A 19,045-nucleotide genomic window follows, 5' to 3' on the forward strand; every position below is an offset into this window, starting at 1 on the left:
ATGTAGAAAGTCGGTGAAAAAGTATACCAGTCTTGACTATCCTGAGAAACAAATTCCGTTTGGTGTAGAGGGGGAACATAGCTGGAAAAGGTATATGAATGAATCACTGGAAATGAGTGAAGACACCAGGTGTTCACGAAAAGGGTAAGCATTTACTTTCCTACCGGTAGCACCCGTCATTCACAAAATAACCTATAAATGGTACTATTAAAAGTACTCCCATCATACGGCGATGACCTAAAATAAACCAGACAATCAAGTGATTGATAAAACACGCCAATCCAGTTGACACCGTTAACACCCCGTCCTTCGTGCTACAGCAGTGGTAGTTACACATCATTATAATAAGTCTGTTTTACTTTCAAACTAAATGAAGTCGACCCCTCCTGAGAGGTATCGTTGGTTGGTTGGTTATTTAACGCCACACTCAGCAGTATTTCAGCTATAAGGCGGCTTAGACGTATAGCTTCGTCCACACACACAGTGACAATCAGTTTTGCATACAGTTATGCAATAACTGCCTCCATCGATGAAAATGACCGAACAGGACAACATAGGAATGACCAGTCCTAAACTGGACACACAAGCTTCAAAGACAGATTTACAACAGTGGAAAGATCACGACGAGGTGAATAAAGAAATGAATGTGTCGGCGCGTTCTCGTGTTTATAAGCTCAAAAATGGTTGGTGGAATCGTTTATCCTGCAGAATATTTTTGCGGATTTTTTTTCCTGCAGAAATTTAATATTTAATATTATTATATTATAAGATATTTATATACACGCAACTAGTACATGCTCAAGGCGCTGGAGTGATTTTCTGGCACTCTTTTAACCAACTCAACTCCCTGGGATGTATTCAACTCACGCAGCCTGCTAGGCGCAGGGAGTTATCACACAGCCTCATCCTGCTGTGGCAGTTCTCTTTCTTGCAGAATTTTCATGATTGAGTAAAAAATCAGTTCCATTTTTGAATAGTTTAATATGGATTTTCTTTAAATGATGTTGTTTTTTCACTTGAAATCAACTTTCAGTTGAATAGAAAAGGGTTCCCAGAATTAATATATTAGAATTAGAATTGTTTATCAAGAAGAAATTGAAATAGAAAAAACATACAACTTACCTGATAGGATCAGTCGGTGTCTTCAGCTGACTCCTCCTCGCGCCCTGGACATACCCCCATTTAAAGATGAATCGCTTCCATGAAAACTCTCCTAAGCGCTCGGTTGTGTTGATGATTTTATTATCAAACACTTCATAACCAATATTGTCCACCATAGGAAAAGGCACGTTCTTGGGATTCTGTCGAATACGATCTAGCAGTGGTTCTAGCCAACCTAAGATTGAGAAACATATGTATTATACCTGTGCTGGTTTTGTTTTTGCATTAGTTCGCAGTGGGACGGCGATTTTACAAATAGTTAAATTTGACATGTACTTTTTTTGCATCGTAAAGATTTCTGGAACTGAACACATCACTACTGCTCTCTAGACATTGCACTAGCTTCCTGTGTCCTCTCGAATTATCTTCAAGATCTGTATTATCTCCATCACTTCCTCAACAATGATAACTATCCACCGTACATTAAAGTCTCGATCTCCCAGTATTTTCCACCCGTGGAGATCCGGATTAGAATTGAACTTCAGTAACCCATGCTTGTCGGAAGAGGCAACTAACCGGATCGGGTGGTCAGGCTAGCTGACATGGTTGACACATGTCATCGTACCCCAAATTGCGTAGATCGATGCTCATGGTACTGATCACAGGATTGTCTTGTCCAGACTCAGTATTTACAGACCGCCGCCACATAGCTGGAATATTGCTGAGTGCGGCGTAAAACTAAACGCACTCACCATGTACGATCCTAATTGTGCACTTCGATCCTCCAATGGGCTCTACATAATCAACCTCGGTATACTTCTACAATGGCTGACCGTGCCTTCACAGATTGCAGTCCCCTGTTATGGAACTCTCTGCCATCTGAACTAAGCAACACAAAAATCCAAAGACCTTTTCAACTTATCTCCTTAACATACACCTCTTCCGCTCAGCATTCAACTGCACTTTCAGTATTGTATGCATAAATGTACATGGATTTGGTGTTAACTAGCGCCATTCAGCATCTGTCGATGGGTACCAGGCGCTTTAGAAATCAGTTATTACCATTAAATCGAGGCACGGCAATGGAGTGATTGACATCTGCTGGTTCCCGAGCCTGACCACTCAGTGATTGACGGTTTAAAATCGTATTGTAAGAATTAAATGATATTCACCTGGAAAACACTCGATATGGGAGTCAAGGAACACCAGTGTCGGACCAGCAGCCACTTCATATCCGGTCAGCCTCGCTCTGATTAGACCTTGATGTTTCCGGTGTCTGACAATCTTCACCTTGCCCAGCTTCGACATGTACTTTTTCAACGGTGCCTTCAGGTGGTCTGAGTAAAATTGTGGAATCATTGGTATAAACGTATTAGAACAGTGACACAATTTGATATTTGCCTATCAAATAGCAATTTGAGCAATTTCGGCAACGAGGTCGCCTTCACAACTGATTTGTGGGATACAAAGGTTCATACATTAATTGTGCAGCCCTTGATGTAATTTTCCGGAACAAGAGTCAGTTCCAAAGTCACTTTAATTTGACACAATTGTTCTGTCCATAACGAACTCATCATTATATAAGTTAGTCACAAAACGTCGACACCATCATGAGCAAGGGTCGTATGACAACTGTTTGATATTTTGAACAAAATCACAAAATGTAAACACCAAGACTGGCACTGCTGGAAAGATGCTCTACATTGGAAAGTTTAAACCATTCCTCTTCTCATGCCTACTTTGGAGAGATGTTTGTATTGATGCGATATGTGCGATATGTGTGGTCCTGTTCACAGAGGGCAGACATCAGTGAACAACGTTGGTCGCGGAGAGTCCTTGGATGGGTGGCAGTGTAAAAGCTTGACTCCTGAGAGTTTCTAGGACTTCAATCCTGCCCCACAACGAAGCACATGTGATACATGTGGCCTCACGATAGGCAAGTGAATTTGTTCAGAATTCGGGTCTGTTCACCAAACAGTGAATGTGTAACCGGTGGTATAAGGCATGTAACTCTTAATCCCCTTGAGCATGTTCAGTCAGTCAGTCAGTCAGTCAGTCAGTTATTTAATTGATATGTCAATCATACCAAACTCTTTGAACAACACGTATAACTGCAAACTGTAGATCCTAGTTAGAAGGCCCAATGTTTGTTGTTGTTGCGTGTTTAATCGTATCCCGGCGATGTTGGCGATGTCAGTCATGGTTGATGTGTGTAATCGTATCCCGTCGATGTTGATGATGTCAGTCATGGTTGATGTGTGTAATCGTATCCCGTCGATGTTGATGATGTCAGTCATTGTTGATGTGTGTCATCGTATCCCGTCGATGTTGATGATGTCAGTCATGGTTGATGTATGTGTAATCGTACCCCGTCGATGTTGATGATGTCAGCCACGGTTGATGTGTGTAATCGTATCCCGTCGATGTTGATGATGTCAGTCATGGTTGATGTGTGTTTAATCGTATCCCGGCGATGTTGGCGATGTCAGGCATGGTTGATGTGTGTAATCGTACCCCGTCGATGTTGATGATGTCAGCCATGGTTGATGTGTGTAATCGTATCACGTCGATGTTGGCGATGTCAGGCATGGTTGATGTGTGTAATCGTATCACGTCGATGTTGATGATGTCAGTCATGGTTGATGTGTGTAATCGTATCCCGGCGATGTTGGCGATGTCAGTCATGGTTGATGTGTGTAATCGTATCCCGTCGATGTTGATGATGTCAGTCATGGTTGATGTGTGTAATCGTATCCCGTCGATGTTGATGATGTCAGTCATGGTTGATGTGTGTCATCGTATCCCGTCGATGTTGATGATGTCAGTCATGGTTGATGTGTGTAATCGTACCCCGTCGATGTTGAGTATGTCAGCCATGGTTGATGTGTGCGTGGAAATTAATCGTATCACGTCGATGTTGGCGATGTCAGTCATGGTTGATGTGTGTAATCGTACCCCGTCGATGTTGATGATGTCAGCCATGGTTGATGTGTGTAATCGTATCACGTCGATGTTGGCGATGTCAGGCATGGTTGATGTGTGTAATCGTATCACGTCGATGTTGATGATGTCAGTCATGGTTGATGTGTGTAATCGTATCACGTCGATGTTGATGATGTCAGTCATGGTTGATGTGTGTAATCGTATCCCGTCGATGTTGATGATGTCAGTCACTGCAATGTCTGATGCAGAATATATAATCACTAATCGTATCTCCGTAGATGTTGATGATCATCAGAATTATCTCACTTATGAGATGTCTGATGCAGAATATATAATCACTATAACCCTATCAAACATAATGACGCTTCTCGGTGTATTCTCTGGATATACACGTGACTTGCATCCTTGAGAATTCATGGAGTTTGCATCGATTATTTACAGACCGCCGCCATACAAATTATCTCCCTTAGTTGAGATGACCTGGTGAGCGGTCAAGAACTTTTTATTCTGTGCGAATGGATCTGAGGAGAGTGCTTTTAGTGAAGTCTGTTTGTTCGTTATGGAATCACACGCCTGTTCTTTGACTCTCTTGCTTCATTTTGGTAGATTTATGTGGATATACACGTGACTTGCATCTGTAAGAATTCATGCATAGTTTGACAACGGGAATCTGATCGAAACGTATCACGAACAGACCGCCGCCATACAGCTGGAATATTGCTGAGTGCGGCGTAAATTGCACAATCAATCAATCATTCAATCAATCAATGATGACAAAGTGACAAAACCTTGCGATGTTGAAGATCCAACCCGGATCACCACGGGTTGATGAGTTGGTGAAAATCATGTAAAACAAGCCTCCTATACCTACTCTTCTGTCCTGGTGTCAAGAAGACGCCGATGAACAGAGATCCGGTCGCTCACCAGTTGGTTGAAGCCATTTCTCTTCTTTCCTTCTCTGTATTCCCCCTCCTCCTGCTTCGTGTGCTTGTAGATGTACGCAGCTCCCCATTCCCCTAGGGAGACAGTTGTCTACAGTGATGATCCGAGCATTCAGTCACACATAAATAAACAGTTGGAGCTTAAATATGACTAAACTTGCCAACGCCTCGCTCAGATTATAGTACTAAATACCTATATTTATTTGGATTTAACTCGGTAATCTCCGACGGCGCCCGGAGCTGCTGAACAATGCTTGAGGAGGCATGTGCTGCACGGATTCTTTTTATCAGGTGTCAGTCCCTCACTTGCAAGCTTAGCGTACGGACGCACACACCCACCATCCAAGTGTTTTTAAAAAACTGTAATTTAAATTGTAACTTTTAATTGTTTTTCTATTGTATATTTTACGGAGGATTCATGATGTTTTTAATGTAACATGTCACGTTTTAACAGTTAATTAAAATTGACCTCACCCCAAACACCAAACTATTTCCCTTGGGGATAATAAAGAAATGATCTTATCACTTTTCTTTTCATTCAACCAGTGTTGTAGTTTGTATTTCATGTCAATATATGATTGATTTCTTTGATATAAGGCATAATAATTCGAGGTCAATGTTTACCGACCATCTGTGAGTGAGTGAGTTTAGTTTTACGTCGCCTTTAGCAATATTCCAGCAATATCACGGTGGCCGACCATCTGTGAATGTATTTACTTGGGGCTATAATAAATATATCACGGCTGTCACTACAGAAGCAGACAGAAGTGCTGTTCATATATACCAAAATATAATAATAAGGATATTTATATAGGGTTAGATTCTACATCACTGAGGGGGAGAAAGGCAACAGAGAGGGTGGCGTCGGAAGAGTTATTTTTGTTTAAGCAGCTGCATGGGAGTAGGATCGAGCAGAAATATCAATTCATTAATGGGTACAACAAGTACTGATTGGCTCGGAATCAATATCAATGTGTCTGAGTTGGGTATCCATGCTTAGTTGCGGCCAGAGGCGTAGCTACCATTGAAAAAAAAGCCCGGGCCTACACATGATTGCTGCTAAAAAAGTTGGGCAAGCACACAATACTATCTAAATATAAAGCTTTGCAACCTATCGGGCTTACACAATATAGATTGACTTGCTACGTGCCTGGCGGCATTGTATCACAGTGAGCTAGCACTTTAAAACCAGCTTACGTCTGGGCTAGTACAAGCAGCCACTCATACACACGCATGCACGTCGTCATATGAGCAATATAATCTTAAGTACGACGTTAAATCCCATTTCACCTCACCTGTTATGTACAGTTTTAATAAAACCAGTTTAAAGCAAAACGGTCGTCAAGATGGACTGCAGTGTGAAACTTGTCATCGCCATCAACACAGGTAATACTTAGTCGTACCAAGTTTTGGACAATCTGAATATGCTGTTTCGACACTATAAATAGATGAATAAAATATTGAAACAATCTTATGGTTGATAATTATAATACTTTTTGCTTGGGTGAAACAATTTCTAAACGGGTTGAACCTGATGGGGTGAAACAACCCGGTTGAAACGAGTTGGGGTGAAACTGTGCTGGGGTGAACGTGTTTGGGGTGGAATGACCCGGTACCATATAGTTGCCCCCATTTGATGAACTATTCTCTTTCCGACACACAATATGTTTCAGTGTCGTGTATGTTACGTCAGGCTCGCCGACTTGGTTGACACATGTCATCGTATCCGACTTGCGTAGATCGATGCTCATGTATGGACTGGATCGTTTGGTCCAGACTCGATTATACACAGGTTTCCGCCATGTAGCTGGAATGCGGAGTTAACAGCCAAACCAAACCAAAATCACACATTGTAACCTCGATAGACACCTTCTGAGGATGAGTTGTGTGACGCTCTTTAAAGTAAGGTCGTGATCATTAATCACAACTATGTAGCAGAGTACTCTATCTATGCATGTATGAAATGAATATATATTGTATGAACATCAGACAAGCGACCATCAACATGAAACAGATGCAGTAAGATCCCTTGTCTTACCTGGACCATCCTCAGGACTGTACTCCACAAACGGGGGATATGTTACATTTTTACTGTCCTCTCCTCCGTACTCCTCCACATAATACTCCACACTGTATGTGTTCTCTGTGTGTCGGCCATGGTGGTCCTTCGTCTCGTCCAGGCGCCCTTGTTTCCTTCTCTTTCGCAACTCGTTTTGATAACCTTTTCCCAGAATCTCTAAATTTTCTTGTCCCTTAAGCTGCCCTGCTGTGTCATTGCGATGCCTCCTCATTACAACAGACTCAGCAATAGTTCTATTAGTAATATCTTTACCACGAGCATCCAACTCATAATGTGATTTTAATAACGTTTTTAAGTAAGGTTTAATAACAAACTGTTCATCTCCAACAGCACCTTTAGAGACACCCTTTTCAAATATAGATCCTGCTATGTGATCACTTGATAGCTGCTTGTCGACAGATAGTATCAATGAACAGGTTGTATACAGTAACAACATCAACGTACATAAGACAAGAGCCTTGATCACCCGAAACCTCAACCGCCTCATATTGTGTTTGTTTGCTTTCTGTGATATGCACTGCGTTCCGCATAGTCAATACCAGGGATGTCACCATGTGGGCTACACGAAATCCATATTACAGGAAGCTGTGCTGTTGTGAATGTAGAGATTGATTACAGCCACAACAAGTAGAACATGAACAAATATGTGGAGCAGATGTTTTTTCATCATAAAGGCGAGCTTACTGAATTTCTATACTATTAGTGTTGCTTCGTGCACCGTCGTTGGTAACGGTATTTTATTTGTGTTACCACGTTATCGCGTTGGTTGTTGTCAAGCCCTACATAATATTCCACACACATGTGTCCTACACATGTATAATCTATAAATTCTTTTGGACACAAGGAGGAGAAAGAAAGAAAATTTAAAAAAGAAGAAGTTGAAATACGTCCATTATCTATATGTAAACTTCAGAAATATGAAACATGAAAAGGTCCAACTTTTCTAGACCAAAGGGGTTCTAATTATAAACAAACTTTTGAAAAAGCACACTAACGACGATCTCCTGTGTTTTTAGGAAGTATTCCTCTCTTGGAAATATTGAAATGATTTTCTACTCGATAAACGTCAACAAGTATGCAGGCGCATGCTCAAATACACCGGATGCCTACTTGTCCTGCCGGGAGCATAATATTTGTGAGACGGCCGAAGTTGATGACAAATTACTGTTAAGCAATCAGCGTTTATAAAAATTGGAACATTGATAACTGTACGTTATGCTAATATGTTTACAAAGAAAGTAGTGTCATTAGTTTGAACGATATACTATGACCCTGATGATAATAAAGGCAGGTTATAGTCAATTGTCATGCGTTACAGATATAAACAGATACAAACATAGAGGACAAACTTAAATTATGATGCGAGAAAATTATTTAAGTTTAACATATGTATTAAATTATTATACTGCAATAGTTTTAATGCCTATAGTTCTGTTATTTTCAAAGGTTTAAGGTTAAATGCATCTCCAGTCGGGAGTCTCTTGTAGAATAATATCATTGACTTTGTCGCGAGCTTGTCGACTGCATTAACGTCTTAGCAAGGCCATAGATGTACAAGTATGAGAGACAATTCAGATCGATTCTCACTGTTGAATTTGCAACGCCGAGTTGTGTTGAAATATTCATTAATTACAAGTTAGATAACGATTAAAGTGGGTGTGTGTGAGATACACAGCTTACAGCGTTGCCCCCTTTGTGTATATACTGAGACGCAAAACATATGAGGGTACGAAATGTCTTCCTTCAATATACACCTTGAAAAAGAACGACCTTCCGTGTGGAGTGTTTGATCCATATAACCTTTTGAAGATCAAAATGATCATTTGTTTCAAAATACTTTACTACAAATAAGTCAAGGTGAATAGATACTGTTGCAAACTTTCTTCCAAATCGTTTGTTGCAGCAGGTCATGGTGACTGAAGCACACTTCACTTCATATTGGTCACTTCATTCGCTACTTCTATGTTAGTCAGAAAATAATCAGATTTTTACTGCATTGATGACTTTTATCTTAAATACTCCCAACTCATACATATGCAACAAGAAGCACACAAAGACACACACACACACACGTCGGCGCGCGTGTCGTTTGAACAAATTGTTCTTAACACAAAAACAAGGGCTGCCATTTCAAACGAAGATGCAGCAACGCGGGTTTCAGGTTAAAGCGGGTGTGTGAGTTTAGTTTTAGGCCGCTTGTAACAATATTCCAGAAATATCGGGGTGACACCAGAAATTGGCTTTATAGGTTGTATACATGTGGGAATCGAGCCTGGGTCTTTGGTGTGACTAACCAACGCTTTAACCACAAGGTTACCTCGCCACCTCTTTTCAGGTTAAATGTAGCTGCAGTTGAAAAACCTCCGCTGTACAGTCATGATTTACATACTGGTGTTGAAATATGTTTATGGTTGACTTGAACAGATGTTCTCTAGTGCTACTGCTGTTGACACAGAAAACAAGTATACAAAATAAATATAATTAAATTGAGTACGTAGTCAATAAAATACGAAAGCCTTATGCTGCCAATTTTGTAGCATAACATATTTCTTCAGCGACATTTCTCGCTGCTTCGATCATTTTATTGGTGCTTGGGAGTATGTTCTCGTCATTTCAAATATTTTCTCGTTCCTTCAAGTTCCTTTCAAAGACTTGAAATTTCAAGCATTTTCTCGTTAATTCATGTTTCGTTCAAAAATTTGAAATTTCTAATATTTACTCGTTTCCACGAGTACTTTTTCGTTACTTCAAGTATAGTTTTCGTTGCATGGATCAATTTTTCCTTGCTTCGAGTATTTTCTCGTTGCTTCAAGTTTTTTTGTCAAAACTTGAAATGTTATTGTAAGTATTTTCTCGTTTCTACAACTTTTCAAATCTCGAAGTAACGAGAACATACTCGAAGCATCGAGCAAATGCTTGAAATTTCAAGCTATTGAAAGAAACTTGAAGCCACGAGAAATACTTCAAATTCAAGTTTTAGAAAAGAAAATGAAACGCGAAAATATAATTCTAAGCAGAAAGAAAATAGTTGAAATAACGAAAATATAGTTGAAACAACGAGAAAATAATCGAAGTAACGAGAAAATAATAGAAGCAACGAACTAATAGTTGAAGCCACTTTATATATACTTAGCAGCAAAAGAAACATCAGTTTGAAATTTTCCTTCGCAGAAACGGATAACTGTAAGCTCACTTAATGTTTTGATTGTATATTGTTGACAACATCTCCAACTTTACCTGAGCAAAGATATTCCTTCCCTAACTCAAAATGGAACCTAAGAAATGGTCTAAAAAAAGCAACCTGATCTTGGAGATGGTACGGTGTTTTCCATGTTTTTCATGCAACTCATGCTGCACGTGCTATTCACAAGGACCAGCCCTATAAATGCACACCCAAACCTGATTGAAACATTCACATTACAACGTCAGCAAGATGCCGCGACTCACGACAGCTCAGAGGAACCAGGCCATAGGAAGACTTGAAGCTGGCCACACTGCACAAGCCGTTGCCAATCACTTGTCTACAGGCTGCAGCGACGTTTCCGGGCCACCAACAACACAAATGATCGCCACCGCACTGGCAGACCAAGGGTGACCACAAAACGACAAGACCACCATGTTGTGCGACAACGTGTACAGAATCCCTTCATGCGGGCATCCGAAACAGCACGCCAGACAGTGGGAACACACGGAAGACCAATCAGTACTGATACAGTACGCCGACGTCTTAACAGCGGGAACCTCCATTGCCTTATACCTTACCATGGATCTATCCTCACCCCTCGTCATCGGCGTGAACGTCTACAGTTTGCCCTACAACACCAAAATTGGCGATACAGGCAATGGAGAACTGTTCTGTTCACAGATGAGAGTCGGTAATGCGTATCAACTGCAGATGGCAGAACAAGAATATGGCGACGACGTGGTCAGCGTTACTCAGACCAATGTGTTATGGAAAGAGACTCATGGGGAGGTGCAAACATCATGGTATGGGGTGCAATATGCCTGAACCAGAGATTGGGTTCTGTGGTGTTCCAGTACCTTGGTCCAGGGAGAGGAGGCGGCATCACAGCGGTGCCCTACATCGACCAAGCTCTCAGACCCCACGTCATTCCACATTTCGCACGTCACCAGAACAACATTTTCCAGCATGATAACGCCCAGGCCCATACTTCCAGAGCTACACGGGACTTCCTACAGCAGAACGGTGTCAACATTATGCAGTGGCCAGCCCTTAGTCCTATTTTAATCCCAAATAAACACCTTTGGGATGATTTCAGAGGAGACTGAATAATGTCATACCAAGGCCGAACATAGCCCATTTATTGTTCCAGGCCTTTCTCAGAGTGTGGTTCCAGGTGCCAATGGCCTTCATCAATTGATTGGTGCACTCCATGCATAGACGCTGTGCTGCAGTTATTGCCGCTCGTGGTGGTCACACTAGATGCTGAAGTCAAGAGTCTGAATGGACTGCAAACGTTCACGTAATGTCTTGAATTTGATGTTTTAATTGATGTGTCAAGATATTGTACACAAAAAATGTTTTTGATCCGCTAATTATGTTCATTTCTGTAATGATTTGATTACAGTGCCTATCTAATTTTGAATTCATACTGACTTATTTTTGCTGCTGAGTATATTTTATGCTACAAAAGTGGCAGCATAAGGCTTTCATAATAAATGCTCTTAATAAATCCTAATTAATGTATGCACGGATCTCAACTCACCACATATACGGAAACATCGATACAATTAAAACAAAATAGCCTAATAATCAGACAATCCAGTGATTAACAGCAGGAGCGTAGATCCACACAATTGAGATACGATGACATGTGTCAACCATGTCAAAGAGCAGTGTTTGACACATGTCATCGGTAACCCTAGAACTGTGTTAAAGCCAAGACAGTGGAACGTAGAAAGGTTTCGTCACAAGAACTGACACTGTCTATCATAACACACCGCTCTCTCGTTACGTGTGATTCCCAAGGTGAAGCAAACCAGATAACCAGGAATCAGTCTGAGCAAATACTAGAGTGAAACAAACCACAAAGGAATGTAATGCAATAAACAGCTGTATTCTAAAAAAAGTTATGTTGAGGTATCAATACATATCCATATATACATCACTATGGCATTACAAAAAGAGTGGTAAAAGGTGATAATGCACGAGTAGTGGTGATAACTGTAAAGACAGAGATAGCAAAATTTACCTGTTAGCACCAGGAATACAACCTGCACAATACGACAGGCACAGAATGATGATCATACCACTGATCTTCTTGTAACTTGAGAAGTGATGTTGGCTGACCGGACAAAGTTAACTCCCTTTATATATTTAATGACATTCTCCAAATCTCTGGTCCAAAATATGAAGACTAATGAATCTTTTGACCGATCTTGTTTTCTCAATGTACAATCTGGCCATCTAGACTGCGCGAGTTCAGTGAACGCCATTCGACTCTGTCTAAAGGAGGTTTGATCTGCATTACAACATTCGAGGCCTTTAAGCTTTGAGGTTGGGCATATACAGGACGTTCCTTATCTGACGCATCAGTAACAAGTTGATTATAGAAAAGTGTAAATCTCCTGTCGCTGGAATACAAATCCGGTCACAGCAGCACCTAATCACTTTCGCCACATGACAATATATGTAAATACAGCAGTACACTATCGCGCTTATTTGAACTATGCAATCACATTCACAAAACGCTTCACGCCAATGAGCAAAACATGAAGTCCCGTTATGTGTTACGTGTTGTGAAGCTGAAACTTGGATTTCTCAAACATCCATCTTTGATTCATAGTATCGTCGCACGTTTTCACAAGAAGCGTTGAATTTTCTCCAGCTGTCAAACACTTGTCTGAATTACGTAGACGAAGGGCTTTATCCTGAAGATAAACATAAAACATTTCAATCAAAAGCATTAACTAACTGTCACTTCTGCGAGTCCTACACTGAAACTAATCATGAACATGTTTAAACGGGCACTATGCAGCAAATGGTATTCTGAACGGCTTCGTCCTCCCAACATGGTGCATGCACAGTTCCTTCCCAAATAATGACCCTAAACGGAACTTCCTCTCAACTTAGACCTGTGAAGATCGGGATTAGAATTGGTCTTCAGCAACTCATGCTCGTTAGAAGAGCAAGTAACGGGATCAAGTGATTAGGTTTGGTTGACGCATGTCATCGTATCCCAACTGCGTAGATCGATGTTCATGCCAGACTCAATTAATTACAGACCGCCACATAGCTGGAATATTGCTGGTTGCGGAGTTACACAACAAACCAACCAACCAAACCGACTCTAACCTTGGGAGTGTGGTTAAACCGTTCACTGGTCGAGCTGAAGACGTGGGTTTGATTCCCCACAAGGATACCATGTGTGAAGCTCACTTCAGGTGTCCCCCCGTCGTGATATTGATGGACTATTGCTAAAAGCGACGTAAAACAACACTCGCTCTCACCACATTAACCTGGCACTGTCAGATATTATCGACACCGAAACCGAGAAGCACGGTTATTGTCCCGGGAAAAGGAAAATACTAATCATTTCAAACATTGGCAAACGCATGATGACCTAATTGGGAATAGTCTGATCATGACCAGAGTGAGTGAGTGAGTTTATTTTTACGCCGACTTTAGCAACATTACAGTAATATCACGGAGGGGGACAACAAAAAATGGGCTTCACACATTGTACCCATGTGGGAAATCGAACGCTGGCCTTCGGTGTAGCGAGCGAACGCTTTAACCATTAGTCTACTTCACTGTCCTTATGAACACAGCTGAAGACACCCTCACCCAACACAGTATCAAGTATATTCTGACCTCAGTGTACATCCAGTGAAGCAGGTCTTCCACGTTACAGCGGTAGTCAGCAATCTGCCCTCTCCTCACACACAGGCGTGGGCTCATGACGCCCTCTAACACCAAACCAGGGTACAACTTCCAGTACTGAAACAAATACGAACTGCATCTACCTCTCACATGGAACTTGGTATGGATTGTTTGTTGTTTAACGCCAGCCATATATCCTCTATATGAGTTTTTTTCAGGAGATAATCGACTTTGGACAATTCAGTGATTGATTTTACAATCGATCGGGTGATGAGGGTCGGTTGACACATGTCGATCGATGCTCATGCTGTTGATCACTGGATTGTCTGGTCCAGACGATTATTTATATAGCTGCTGCTCATATGCTTGTGCGGACACTTGTGTTATCCAGATTGGATTATTGCAAATGTTTGCCCGGACATATCTCCTAGGAACAGTTTGCCAGATTTCGGGGTGTGCAAATTACTGCTGCACGCATAATCACAAGAACTAACTAAGTAAGAAGTCTTCACACCTTTCGCCAGTCCTTATATCACTGCACTGGCTTCCCGTACAAGCTTGAGTTTAATTCCACAGTTTGACACTTGTCTACAAATGCAATCTAATTCTCAAATGTGGTCTACTGAGATCACTTCGATCTGCCGACCATCATCTACTTGAAGTACCAAAGTACAATCTGATATAGATACTTTGCCTATTTATGGAACCCGCTACCCGAGTGTCAGAAGGGTTGTGCTCCCGGTTGAGAACCCGGGCACTCTCCTGATCTGCGCCAAGAGATCAGGAGGTACCAAACCAAAGGCACCGACAACAATGGGGAGTCTGACGACAGTGTACTTGGGATGCAAGCGAGACATTTCAAAGGCGAGGTCCGCATATTTATCATGCTTTTCCTGAATCTTGCCAATCACGTTGCTGTCGAAAGGGACAGAAAAATTCAATGATATAAATAAATTCATTGGCTTTATCAAAAAGGAAAAGATCAGGTTTATTGGCTGGAATTCTGAAGCTGTACATGGGTATTCCTCAGAAGTTTGAAAACAGCATTTTCCATGACGCCCTGGACATGTTCAGGGCTGTACCTTGGATGAACATCAGAGTCAAATCCACAGGCATGGCGGAGACGGTAGTGAAAACAGCGAGCCATGCCGTCATGTCGTTAAAATATGCTGTTTATGCCAAGGAAGGGCTTCCACTGACAGGGTGTTGGGCAGTCCCTGTGAATTCATTGCAAAGTCGACATTTCATATGGATATTTTGTTTAAGAATCACATTTTGGCGATTGCGAGTGGGAAGTGACTGGTCATGAGCAGCAAAAAGAAAGCCCTCAGTTTCACATTTAAGACCAGCCAACTTCACTCCACACACTGATAAATACACGTTGCAGTGGCTTCTCCACAAATGACCGACTCTGGGCAGACTTGGTGAAGGACTTCATCTGGCTTACTCCCATCGCTGTACCGTCAAGCAGTACATCGATATCGGCATCAACAAAATCTACCTAAAATTTCAGATTCTGTCCAACAACCTTGGCACCCTTAAAATTGCTGTGGAATTCCTTGCATCACCAGAGAATCTTTAAGATGGTTTGACCAAGATATATTTGGCGGGGTTCTGTGGCTTCCCCTGAAAGTATGGTTGGTTTGACTACCGGCGGAAGGCTGACTGGGCAGCAGAGTAGAAAGATGGTATTCTTAACCCAGTAACAAAACAGCTTCGGGGCGTCAGCCCTAACTGGGTGATGTACGTTTGGTTCAGACTGCCGCCATATAGCTGGAATATTTCTATGTACGGCGTTAAACAACAAACAAAGCAAGTGACGACACGTACAGGTGTGTTTGTATCGCCCACCGGTTAGTACACAATCCACTCTTGCAGTTTGCATGTTGAGCAAAATAAAGGTTAAAAGGAAACTTGATCAACAGCCCGTCACATACTCACCTGTTTCTGTTCAAAGCCAAGACAAGAACGGAGACATGTAACACTGCCCCTTGTCACACTCACGCAGAGACTTGGGTGGGAAACACTTTTAATCTGTTTGACAGAAAGTCGGAGTTCATTAGTAACTGTTTTGACGCATGAGCCGTCAGTTATCTTCAGCCGTTATCATATTTGCGGTAGAAGATTTTGTTTGTGCCACTGGTCGAAGTTCCAAGTGTTTAAAGGTTAAGGGACGCTTGTTGCCATTAAACGTGGTTAATGTCAACAACTACATTCCATATGGTAAACTATGTACAAATCAAAATCATGTTACATTTAATGCCATTTTCACACAATCCATACATCGAGCAGTACATGAGCGGTGTTGACGCCTTCGGCTACGAAGATAATCTTTTCACTGGACAAGCCGACATTCCTTATAAGAGTAGAAATATCAGCCCATTTCAGTTGTAATTCAATCAGTAGTAGAATGTGTCAAAGGTTAACCTGTCCTGCATTCAAGACCTTGGTGATGGGGCACTCTGGGTATACATGTTCTATATACCAGCGGAAGTTGTGACAATGAAGACTTTCCCGTAACTTCTTCCGGTCAGTAATATCACCAAAGTTTACTTACAACTGAGTCATGTATTTGTTTTCTGACTTTATACCTTTGTCCATTTTAGTATGTAGGTAAACGAAATTGGAAAACATATTTTCCTTATTGATATTAAACTGTTACATTGTTGTCGACTGTACGATGGCATACGAGACCTTCCACAACTACCAGATCGTTACTCAGCTTTTATATGTGCGTTCCTTTTGTAAATGATTTGACGTCGTATCCACATGGTATGATCTAAGCAATATATCAAATCGTAATCCACGATCAGAGGTCGTTCATTCCGACCCTTTCTCGTTATATGACACTGATAGTAATACTGTAGTTAGTACACCCGCACTCAGCAATATTCCAGCTATAAGGCGGAATTGGGATACGATAATATGTGTCAACCAAGTCAGCGAGCCTGACCACCCGATCCCGTTAGTCGCCTCTTACAACACGCTTGGTTGCAGATGACCAGTTGGAACCCGAATCTTCACGGGTGGTATTATAAGAAGGTTCCATTACAGAAACATCATAAATTAAATGCTCTTCCGATTTGTGGCATAGCCGTCGTATTGTGAGGGGATTCCGATACAGACAGTGGGAACATTGTAATATATAAATTATGTTCTTTCAATTTGTGGAATATCTGCACATTTCCCTACCAAATATATACCATGTGTTTCCAACACATCCCTATCCCAGGTTGCACCTATGACAACTAATAAAACAACAACATCACTCAATGTTATACGCTTACCGGGTACAAACGATTCGCCTCATAGTACAGGTACTTGTACTCGTCAAGCCAGACCTCTACCACCCTTACAGCGTTAGTCACAGCGGGGCTGCCACCCATCTTCCACTTTACGGGGTTCACCCAGCGATACAGGTGGCCCACTTGAGAACAAGGAAGTATTTCCAAGGTTCCATTGCACATCCATATCTAAAAACCCATGCATCATAGAGTGAGCTTGTTTTGCTTCTAGAACAATTTTTGTAAGTTCTGAAGTGTTCAAAGTCTCTAATGTAAATTTTATTTCTTGGCATTCTATTTCAACATGTCAATGTTTAAAGAGCGGAACATATTGCATCAAAGGCGAAAGCATGACTGTCACACAAACACCGGTCTTGATGTGATGAAGAAAACATGTCCGCTTATATAGTCCAAATAACTTCTGAAAAATACAAACTCATTATTTCCCCTTCTCTGAACTAGTTGCAAAGTCTCGCCATGTAGACAGAAGGCCACACGAGAATGTCTTCCACACTCAATGGATAATAACACATATTCAGTGTTAACAGTTGTATTCAAATACACTTGCGATGTTACTTAATGTTTCTAAACTCATACTCACTCACTGATCTTAGTAGTAACTCCGTTTCGGTACAGAAAACTTTACTTTAGTTCATAATATTCAGAAGCGTTATTGAAACACATTGCTTTGGGCCCTTAGTGCTAAAATGTCGTTGAAAAATATATAATGTTTTAATAGATCACTAAAAATTATTAAGGCCATCAATTGAATATATTTATGTTAATATCTTACGTTCTCTAATGTCAGCAAGCTGGTACCTCTGTGTAGCATTGTATATAATCAGATGACGATCGCAGAATTTTACACATGAAATGTTGTGATCAAAAGAAAATAATATTATAATGAATATGTCAGGTGTTAGAATTCTGTCTGCAAGTTCGGACGTTTTTAATAGTGTGCATTGTATACAACACAGAACTGGAATTACAGTCATCCGAAATGTCATTAATATTTATATTAACAGGGAATATTGGTAACGTAAGCGTTTATGCGCACCTGATACATAAGGTGCGATATAACATAGGAAATCCAAACAAATAACGTATTTGGCAATGCTTTACATGACGTTGGTGATTACTTGACTTGCCTTATCGCTACGTTACATTATATTTTTGACTGGTGCCGTCACAGGAAACGTCCAACTTTATCCGAACACCTGGTATCAGCATGAAATAAAGCACATTATATAGTCGGAAAGATAACATGGATACAAGCAGGGATTTTCAATAGGTTTCGTTTTGATTTTGTTTATAAACGTACTCTTCAAGCCTACTGTCTGGCAGACGCCGATGAACAGAGATCCGGTCGCTCACCAGTTGGTTGAAGCCATTTCTCTTCTTTCCCTCTCTGTATTCCCCCCTCCTCCTGCTTCGTGTGCTTGTAGATGTACGCAGCTCCCCATTCCCCTAGGGAGACAGTTGTCTACAGTGATGATCCAAGCATTAAGTCGTATATATACAAATAGTTGGAGCTTAAATGTGAACATCGCTTGTCTAACTGTCCAGTTGCTGTTGCAGTAGGTACAGTTTATCACTTGAAGTCCCTACATTATGGACCAAGGTAATGATGAGTATTTTAATCACCATAAATCGACAGAATGAGGTGTTTACCGAAATAGGTGGTAGAAGCATAAGAACATAATCCTCAACACAGTTATTGTCAAAGGAAAGAGTAATATCGCAGTGTGAAGTTTTTTTTTAAGCCAAACTTTACATTTGAATGCTTTTGTGTCACATGAATTGGCATCTACTACTGTTGAGTCGCGTGGCTGTTTTAGAATCGTCGTAGAAA

The 19,045-nt window shown here is 41.1% G+C and overlaps 2 protein-coding genes across 2 annotated transcripts in view; both read right to left on the reverse strand.

The window, feature by feature from the left end:
* The window catches only part of LOC124260225 (polypeptide N-acetylgalactosaminyltransferase 5-like), a 142,881-nt gene that overhangs the window by 41,470 nt on the left and 82,366 nt on the right, over positions 1–19,045 (reverse strand). The window lies entirely within an intron of this gene.
* The window catches only part of LOC124260223 (polypeptide N-acetylgalactosaminyltransferase 1-like), an 86,910-nt gene that overhangs the window by 7,547 nt on the left and 60,318 nt on the right, over positions 1–19,045 (reverse strand). The window contains exons 4-5 of the mRNA XM_046694482.1: positions 2,274–2,438; positions 1,123–1,336 (exon numbers count right to left, since the gene is read on the reverse strand). Coding sequence (XP_046550438.1) covers positions 1,123–1,336; positions 2,274–2,438 — 379 coding nt within the window. The remainder of the gene's footprint in view (positions 1–1,122; positions 1,337–2,273; positions 2,439–19,045) is intronic.

The sequence above is a fragment of the Haliotis rubra genome, unplaced genomic scaffold, assembly GCF_003918875.1.
Source record: "Haliotis rubra isolate DU_JTF1 unplaced genomic scaffold, ASM391887v1 Scf756, whole genome shotgun sequence".
Taxonomy (NCBI): domain Eukaryota; kingdom Metazoa; phylum Mollusca; class Gastropoda; order Lepetellida; family Haliotidae; genus Haliotis; species Haliotis rubra.